At 39.7% G+C, this 8,613-nt stretch overlaps 3 protein-coding genes across 3 annotated transcripts; all 3 read right to left on the reverse strand.

Moving 5' to 3' along the window:
• Positions 1 to 288: 288 nt before the first annotated feature.
• On the reverse strand, positions 289 to 768 carry LOC130826513 (uncharacterized). The gene has a single exon (XM_057692095.1). The coding sequence runs from the start codon at positions 766 to 768 to the stop codon at positions 289 to 291; it is 480 nt and encodes a 159-aa protein (XP_057548078.1).
• Positions 769 to 4,046: 3,278 nt separating this feature from the next.
• LOC130826514 (uncharacterized) lies at positions 4,047 to 4,526 on the reverse strand. The gene has a single exon (XM_057692097.1). It carries the CDS (start codon positions 4,524 to 4,526, stop codon positions 4,047 to 4,049), a length of 480 nt encoding a protein of 159 aa, XP_057548080.1.
• Positions 4,527 to 7,804: 3,278 nt separating this feature from the next.
• LOC130826515 (uncharacterized) lies at positions 7,805 to 8,284 on the reverse strand. Its single transcript, XM_057692098.1, has one exon. It carries the CDS (start codon positions 8,282 to 8,284, stop codon positions 7,805 to 7,807), a length of 480 nt encoding a protein of 159 aa, XP_057548081.1.
• Between the last annotated feature and the right edge of the window lie 329 nt (positions 8,285 to 8,613).

Consider the following 8,613-nt stretch of genomic DNA (forward strand, 5'->3'; position numbering starts at 1 on the left):
GGTTATTGCAGGCTGTGATATTCTACTATTTATGCTGGTTCCTACTCCAACATTTGCTGTAATACCTACTGTGTTAGGCTTAGGGAAAGTAGACTCAAGGGGCTGTGCACAGGTGTTCCTTTTCTTGGAGTATTTTTCATAGGTGAGGGCACTATCACAAGCTGTGTCAAGGGTCAAATGCTGCATCACCTCAAGTTTTTCCCTCAAATCCTCCCTCAGGCCTCCTATGAACTTACCTATTTTCATCTCCTTTGGTTCATTAACATCACAAAGGACAGACAACCTTTCTCACTCTTGAATGTAATCAGCTACTGTTTTATTTCCTTGCCTCAGATTACTCCATTTCACAAACAGATGCTGCCTATATGAGGAGGGTACATACTTCTTCCGGAGGTGTTTCTTCAACTTAGCCCATGTGTTTATCCTCTCCCTGTTCTCCCTCCTTTTTTGCTTCTGAATTCCCTCGAGCCATATGGCAGCTAGCTTTGTTAATTTGATTTTGGCTAACTTGTACTGCTGTTCCTTAGAGGTTTCTTTGAATTCAAAGTATCTCTCCAATCCAGCCTCCCATTCCAAGTAATCTTCAGGGTTATGTGTTGTTCCCCCAAAATCAGAAACATCTAGCCTAAGTGTCTTATCCTCTGGGTTTCTTTCGCGATTGGGTGCAGGTACTACCCCTTCTCGTTGGTTCATCTCAATTCTACCCACTGCCTGTGCGAGTTGTTGGATGGTAAGAGCCATCTCAGCAAACCTTTCATCCATATTCATGATATTCTCAGCACCAAATGCAAGCAATTCTTTTAACAGTAAATTTTCAGAAACAAAGACAAACACACAAATGCAAAACCCTAATTATTCAGAAAAAATTTCGTAAATCAGATTGTTATGATCAATTTTTGAAAGAAAAACGTAATACTCAATGATTCACAACAAATTCTATCCAATTCCTATCAGATATTACATTAACAACAATCAGAAAATCGAATTCAAGAATCAGAAATCACATACGTCAGTTTTCGCAGCGAAGACTATTGTTCGAATGTTTAAAATGCAATTGTCATCTAATTTCAATGAGTATGCATTCGGGACATTCAAGAATTGAATTCAAATGGATTAGTCGACAAAATTTGATATGTATAATGACTCATAAAAGATTTTTCAGAAATCAAAGTGATGCACATTCATTCATGCGAAAAACAGAATTTCAGAAATATTCATCCCACATTTAAATTCATATAATGATAAGATATAAACAGTATTATTTAATCACAAATGAATAATTAACAAAGAAAGATCGAATTATGAAAGTATAAGACTGAATTCATACCTATATTCATGAAAAATTGAGAAAAATGGCACAATACCTGATCCTTCTGATTGTTGTTACCAGCACGTATGAATGATCTTTATTACCTGAATTTCCTTGCTTCCTTTGATCGTGTCTCTTCTCGAAACGTGGCTCTGATACCAATTTGCACCAAATATGGGATGGAATAATCCAAGAAACCGTTTAGCACCTTCAAGATTGATGCCAAGAACTCCCTTGACACACGAAGAACAACCAAAACGTTCTGTTTTGTATGAAAACAGAAGGGTGACAAGAACAATCCCTTGAGATGGTTTTATGTCGTGGATGGAGACAATGAACCTTCACTAAGTCCCTGGCCTCCTCCTCACACTCAAATTAGGATTCACTCTCTTAACTCTCGTGGAATTGGCTAAATCCTCTCTTTGATTCACTCACAAAGACAACACTCAGGTTTGTAATCGCACACAATTACTTGAATGAAAATTCATTAATCAACAAAAACTGAGCATGATACAATGAGGTTGCTCCTTTATATAGAGCTATAACGGCTATAATGGGTTGTCTAACAATCATAACTAACCCCGTGCCTTATCATTTCAACACGTGCAAAATAAGGAAATAAAACAGAAACATAAAATAGGCTAAGTATTCTGAAATCAGCCGTTCTCAAATATCTGGCGAACACGCGACCTTGGAGCTAATCTTGTGGGCTCTGTGAAGACTCTCCGTGCTAACACTGAGTCTTGGCTTCTTCTTTCTTGTCCAAAGATGCCATTCTTTGAATTCCCACGCTCATACACACACCAGGTTAATCGTTCCAATGCTCGCAAGATGGGCTTCCAGGCAGATCGGTGTCTTTACTTTTTTGTTGCTTGCTGATTTGGGAACAACCTTCGGTTTTGGTTATTGGCTGTTGGTAGACTTTCCTTTGTTCCCCCTTGGTCTTGCCATGCTTGCATGTAGATGTTCAATCCATCTTGAAGATGATCTTCCTTATTCTTCAAGCAAAAGTCAGCAAGTTCAGTGGACTCAGTAAGCGTACTGAAACAATTATGCTCTACATGTTTGGACTTGTATTGTAGATTGTCCATAATTGTTGCATTCCCTCCTTCTTTAAGGAGAATTTTCCTCAATTCTGAATTGTCTTCATGCCTTCTCGAGTCATTAATTTTGAAGGCCTTTGAGATCTCATAGTGAACCAGGAGGTTTAGATGTATCCAAGTCACGGTTCCTTCCTGCAGTTCCCTTTGCTTGATGTTCCCTTCTGCTCTGGTACTGCATTGTTCCCTTACTTTGTTGTAAGTCATGCTTACTGCTCTCTGTTGTTGTAGGGCTCCTACAGCTTGTTGAACACCTGTATGGTACCTAAAACCAAAAGGAATATCAATAATTGTGTCTTCCATGAAATAAAAGAGATTCATTTCACAGTGTATAGACGAGTTTTTAGATGCATTTTGTTTATTTCAACATCATCCGCAGACATGGTGTTAAGCAACTCAGAATCTAATGCTTCGTCCCCTAATGATCTCAAGGTTTTGGATTGTTGTTGGACTTGGTTCTCACTAATCTCTTTAGTGAATAAATGCATAGACTCTATTCCCCCGTAACAGTCACTCTTGTTCAGCTCATAGTTTGTTTTCTTCTGTTTTGTAGGAGCAACAATGGTTTTACATGGAGGTAGGGGTATAAGATCTTTTAGTTTCCCTTCATGTTTGATGGTATAGATGTTGGTAAACCCATCATGTAAAGAGTGCCTATCGTGCTGCCTTGTTCTTCCTAACAGTATATGACATGCATTCATGTTCACGACATCACACAACATCTCATCATTGTAGGATCCTATAGAGAAGCTAACTAAACACTGCTTCCTTACAAAGCCCTCAGCCTTGCTATCTAACCATTGTAGTTTGTATGGGTTCGGGTGATTACTAGTATTCGTGTTCAGATCCTGTACTAACTGATGGCTCACACAGTTGGTCTCGCTTCCCCCATCAATTATAAGGTCGCACACTCTATCCTTCACCCTACACTTGGTCTGAAACACGCTTTGTCTTTGGTCAGTGTGTTTTCCTTTTGGTGTGGCATGGAAATTTCTTTTTACAAGCAAGTGGTAGCTTCCTTCCTCAGGGTATACTAACTCTCTGTTCTCACCTTCTGACTCACTTCCCTCAGTGTCACTTGGTTCAGTTCTTTGCAAAGTGCCCAGGCTGGTCAATATGTAGGAACCTTCGTGTTCATCTGCTGGTGTGGGTGGTATTATGACCTTCTCCTCCCCATCCTTGGCTACTAGCATAGCCCTATGTCCTCTCTCTCTACTGTGAATCTCAGTCCACTCAATGTTGGTGAATGCTCGTGCATTAGGACACTCATTTCTGTAGTGTCCATGGCCATGACACTTGAAACACATCACATCCTTCATGGGTACGTTGGTTTTGTCCTTGGTTCTGTTGGTTATTGCAGGCTGTGATATTCTACTATTTATGCTGGTTCCTACTCCAACATTTGCTGTAATACCTACTGTGTTAGGCTTAGGGAAAGTAGACTCAAGGGGCTGTGGACAGGTGTTCCTTTTCTTGGAGTATTTTTCATAGGTGAGGGCACTATCACAAGCTGTGTCAAGGGTCAAATGCTGCATCACCTCAAGTTTTTCCCTCAAATCCTCCCTCAGGCCTCCTATGAACTTACCTATTTTCATCTCCTCTGGTTCATTAACATCACAAAGGACAGACAACCTTTCTCACTCTTGAATGTAATCAGCTACTGTTTTATTTCCTTGCCTCAGATTACTCCATTTCACAAACAGATGCTGCCTATACGAGGAGGGTACATACTTCTTCCGGAGGTGTTTCTTCAACTTAGCCCATGTGTTTATCCTCTCCCTGTTCTCCCTCCTTTTTTGCTTCTGAATTCCCTCGAGCCATATGGCAGCTAGCTTTGTTAATTTGATTTTGGCTAACTTGTACTGCTGTTCCTCAGAGGTTTCTTTGAATTCAAAGTATCTCTCCAATCCAGCCTCCCATTCCAAGTAATCTTCAGGGTTATGTGTTGTTCCCCCAAAATCAGAAACATCTAGCCTAAGTGTCTTATCCTCTGGGTTTCTTTCGCGATTGGGTGCAGGTACTACCCCTTCTCGTTGGTTCATCTCAATTCTACCCACTGCCTGTGCGAGTTGTTGGATGGTAAGAGCCATCTCAGCAAACCTTTCATCCATATTCATGATATTCTCAGTACCAAATGCAAGCAATTCTTTTAACAGTAAATTTTCAGAAACAAAGACAAACGCACAAATGCAAAACCCTAATTATTCAGAAAAAACTTCGTAAATCAGATTGTTATGATCAATTTTTGAAAGAAAAACGTAATACTCAATGATTCACAACAAATTCTATCCAATTCCTATCAGATATTACATTAACAACAATCAGAAAATCGAATTCAAGAATCAGAAATCGCATACGTCAGTTTTCGCAGCGAAGACTATTGTTTGAATGTTTAAAATGCAATTGTCATCTAATTTCAATGAGTATGCATTCGGGACATTCAAGAATTGAATTCAAATGGATTAGTCGACAAAATTTGATATGTATAATGACTCATAAAAGATTTTTCAGAAATCAAAGTGATGCACATTCATTCATGCGAAAAACAGAATTTCAGAAATATTCATCCCACATTTAAATTCATATAATGATAAGATATAAACAGTATTATTTAATCACAAATGAATAATTAACAAAGAAAGATCGAATTATGAAAGTATAAGACTGAATTCATACCTATATTCATGAAAAATTGAGAAAAATGGCACAATACCTGATCCTTCTGATTGTTGTTACCAGCACGTATGAATGATCTTTATTACCTGAATTTCCTTGCTTCCTTTGATCGTGTCTCTTCTCGAAACGTGGCTCTGATACCAATTTGCACCAAATATGGGATGGAATAATCCAAGAAACCGTTTAGCACCTTCAAGATTGATGCCAAGAACTCCCTTGACACACGAAGAACAACCAAAACGTTCTGTTTTGTATGAAAACAGAAGGGTGACAAGAACAATCCCTTGAGATGGTTCTATGTCGTGGATGGAGACAATGAACCTTCACTAAGTCCCTGGCCTCCTCCTCACACTCAAATTAGGATTCACTCTCTTAACTCTCGTGGAATTGGCTAAATCCTCTCTTTGATTCACTCACAAAGACAACACTCAGGTTTGTAATCGCACACAATTACTTGAATGAAAATTCATTAATCAACAAAAACTGAGCATGATACAATGAGGTTGCTCCTTTATATAGAGCTATAACGGCTATAATGGGTTGTCTAACAATCATAACTAACCCCGTGCCTTATCATTTCAACACGTGCAAAATAAGGAAATAAAACAGAAACATAAAATAGGCTAAGTATTCTGAAATCAGCCGTTCTCAAATATCTGGCGAACACGCGACCTTGGAGCTAATCTTGTGGGCTCTGTGAAGACTCTCCGTGCTAACACTGAGTCTTGGCTTCTTCTTTCTTGTCCAAAGATGCCATTCTTTGAATTCCCACGCTCATACACACACCAGGTTAGTCGTTCCAATGCTCGCAAGATGGGCTGCCAGGCAGATCGGTGTCTTTACTTTTTTGTTGCTTGCTGATTTGGGAACAACCTTCTGTTTTGGTTATTGGCTGTTGGTAGACTTTCCTTTGTTCCCCCTTGGTCTTGCCATGCTTGCATGTAGATGTTCAATCCATCTTGAAGATGATCTTCCTTATTCTTCAAGCAAAAGTCAGCAAGTTCAGTGGACTCAGTAAGCGTACTGAAACAATTATGCTCTACATGTTTGGACTTGTATTGTAGATTGTCCATAATTGTTGCATTCCCTCCTTGTTTAAGGAGAATTTTCCTCAATTCTGAATTGTCTTCATGCCTTCTCGAGTCATTAATTTTGAAGGCCTTTGAGATCTCATAGTGAACCAGGAGGTTTAGATGTATCCAAGTCACGGTTCCTTCCTGCAGTTCCCTTTGCTTGATGTTCCCTTCTGCTCTGGTACTGCATTGTTCCCTTACTTTGTTGTAAGTCATGCTTACTGCTCTCTGTTGTTGTAGGGCTCCTACAGCTTGTTGAACACCTGTATGGTACCTAAAACCAAAAGGAATATCAATAATTGTGTCTTCCATGAAATAAAAGAGATTCATTTCACAGTATATAGACGAGTTTTTAGATGCATTTTGTTTATTTCAACATCATCCGCAGACATGGTGTTAAGCAACTCAGAATCTAATGCTTCGTCCCCTAATGATCTCAAGGTTTTGGATTGTTGTTGGACTTGGTTCTCACTAATCTCTTTAGTGAATAAATGCATAGACTCTATTCCCCCGTAACAGTCACTCTTGTTCAGCTCATAGTTTGTTTTCTTCTGTTTTGTAGGAGCAACAATGGTTTTACATGGAGGTAGGGGTATAAGATCTTTTAGTTTCCCTTCATGTTTGATGGTATAGATGTTGGTAAACCCATCATGTAAAGAGTGCCTATCGTGCTGCCATGTTCTTCCTAACAGTATATGACATGCATTCATGTTCACGACATCACACAACATCTCATCATTGTAGGATCCTATAGAGAAGCTAACTAAACACTGCTTCCTTACAAAGCCCTCAGCCTTGCTATCTAACCATTGTAGTTTGTATGGGTTCGGGTGATTACTAGTATTCATGTTCAGATCCTGTACTAACTGATGGCTCACACAGTTGGTCTCGCTTCCCCCATCAATTATAAGGTCGCACACTCTATCCTTCACCCTACACTTGGTCTGAAACACGCTTTGTCTTTGGTCAGTGTGTTTTCCTTTTGGTGTGGCATGGAAATTTCTTTTTACAAGCAAGTGGTAGCTTCCTTCCTCAGGGTATACTAACTCTCTGTTCTCACCTTCTGACTCACTTCCCTCAGTGTCACTTGGTTCAGTTCTTTGCAAAGTGCCCAGGCTGGTCAATATGTAGGAACCTTCGTGTTCATCTGCTGGTGTGGGTGGTATTATGACCTTCTCCTCCCCATCCTTGGCTACTAGCATAGCCCTATGTCCTCTCTCTCTACTGTGAATCTCAGTCCACTCAATGTTGGTGAATGCTCGTGCATTAGGACACTCATTTCTGTAGTGTCCATGGCCATGACACTTGAAACACATCACATCCTTCATGGGTACGTTGGTTTTGTCCTTGGTTCTGTTGGTTATTGCAGGCTGTGATATTCTACTATTTATGCTGGTTCCTACTCCAACATTTGCTGTAATACCTACTGTGTTAGGCTTAGGGAAAGTAGACTCAAGGGGCTGTGCACAGGTGTTCCTTTTCTTGGAGTATTTTTCATAGGTGAGGGCACTATCACAAGCTGTGTCAAGGGTCAAATGCTGCATCACCTCAAGTTTTTCCCTCAAATCCTCCCTCAGGCCTCCTATGAACTTACCTATTTTCATCTCCTCTGGTTCATTAACATCACAAAGGACAGACAACCTTTCTCACTCTTGAATGTAATCAGCTACTGTTTTATTTCCTTGCCTCAGATTACTCCATTTCACAAACAGATGCTGCCTATACGAGGAGGGTACATACTTCTTCCGGAGGTGTTTCTTCAACTTAGCCCATGTGTTTATCCTCTCCCTGTTCTCCCTCCTTTTTTGCTTCTGAATTCCCTCGAGCCATATGGCAGCTAGCTTTGTTAATTTGATTTTGGCTAACTTGTACTGCTGTTCCTCAGAGGTTTCTTTGAATTCAAAGTATCTCTCCAATCCAGCCTCCCATTCCAAGTAATCTTCAGGGTTATGTGTTGTTCCCCCAAAATCAGAAACATCTAGCCTAAGTGTCTTATCCTCTGGGTTTCTTTCGCGATTGGGTGCAGGTACTACCCCTTCTCGTTGGTTCATCTCAATTCTACCCACTGCCTGTGCGAGTTGTTGGATGGTAAGAGCCATCTCAGCAAACCTTTCATCCATATTCATGATATTCTCAGTACCAAATGCAAGCAATTCTTTTAACAGTAAATTTTCAGAAACAAAGACAAACGCACAAATGCAAAACCCTAATTATTCAGAAAAAATTTCGTAAATCAGATTGTTATGATCAATTTTTGAAAGAAAAACGTAATACTCAATGATTCACAACAAATTCTATCCAATTCCTATCAGATATTACATTAACAACAATCAGAAAATCGAATTCAAGAATCAGAAATCGCATACGTCAGTTTTCGCAGCGAAGACTATTGTTCGAATGTTTAAAATGCAATTGTCATCTAATTTCAATGAGTATGCATTCGGGACATTCAAGA

The sequence above is a fragment of the Amaranthus tricolor genome, chromosome 11 (genome assembly GCF_026212465.1).
Source record: "Amaranthus tricolor cultivar Red isolate AtriRed21 chromosome 11, ASM2621246v1, whole genome shotgun sequence".
NCBI lineage: Eukaryota > Viridiplantae > Streptophyta > Magnoliopsida > Caryophyllales > Amaranthaceae > Amaranthus > Amaranthus tricolor.

Coding starts and splice junctions, on each gene's coding strand:
- LOC130826513 (XM_057692095.1), bottom strand. CDS start 768: ATGAATATGGATGAAAGGTTTGCTGAGATGGCTCTTACCATCCAACAA.
- LOC130826514 (XM_057692097.1), bottom strand. CDS start 4,526: ATGAATATGGATGAAAGGTTTGCTGAGATGGCTCTTACCATCCAACAA.
- LOC130826515 (XM_057692098.1), bottom strand. CDS start 8,284: ATGAATATGGATGAAAGGTTTGCTGAGATGGCTCTTACCATCCAACAA.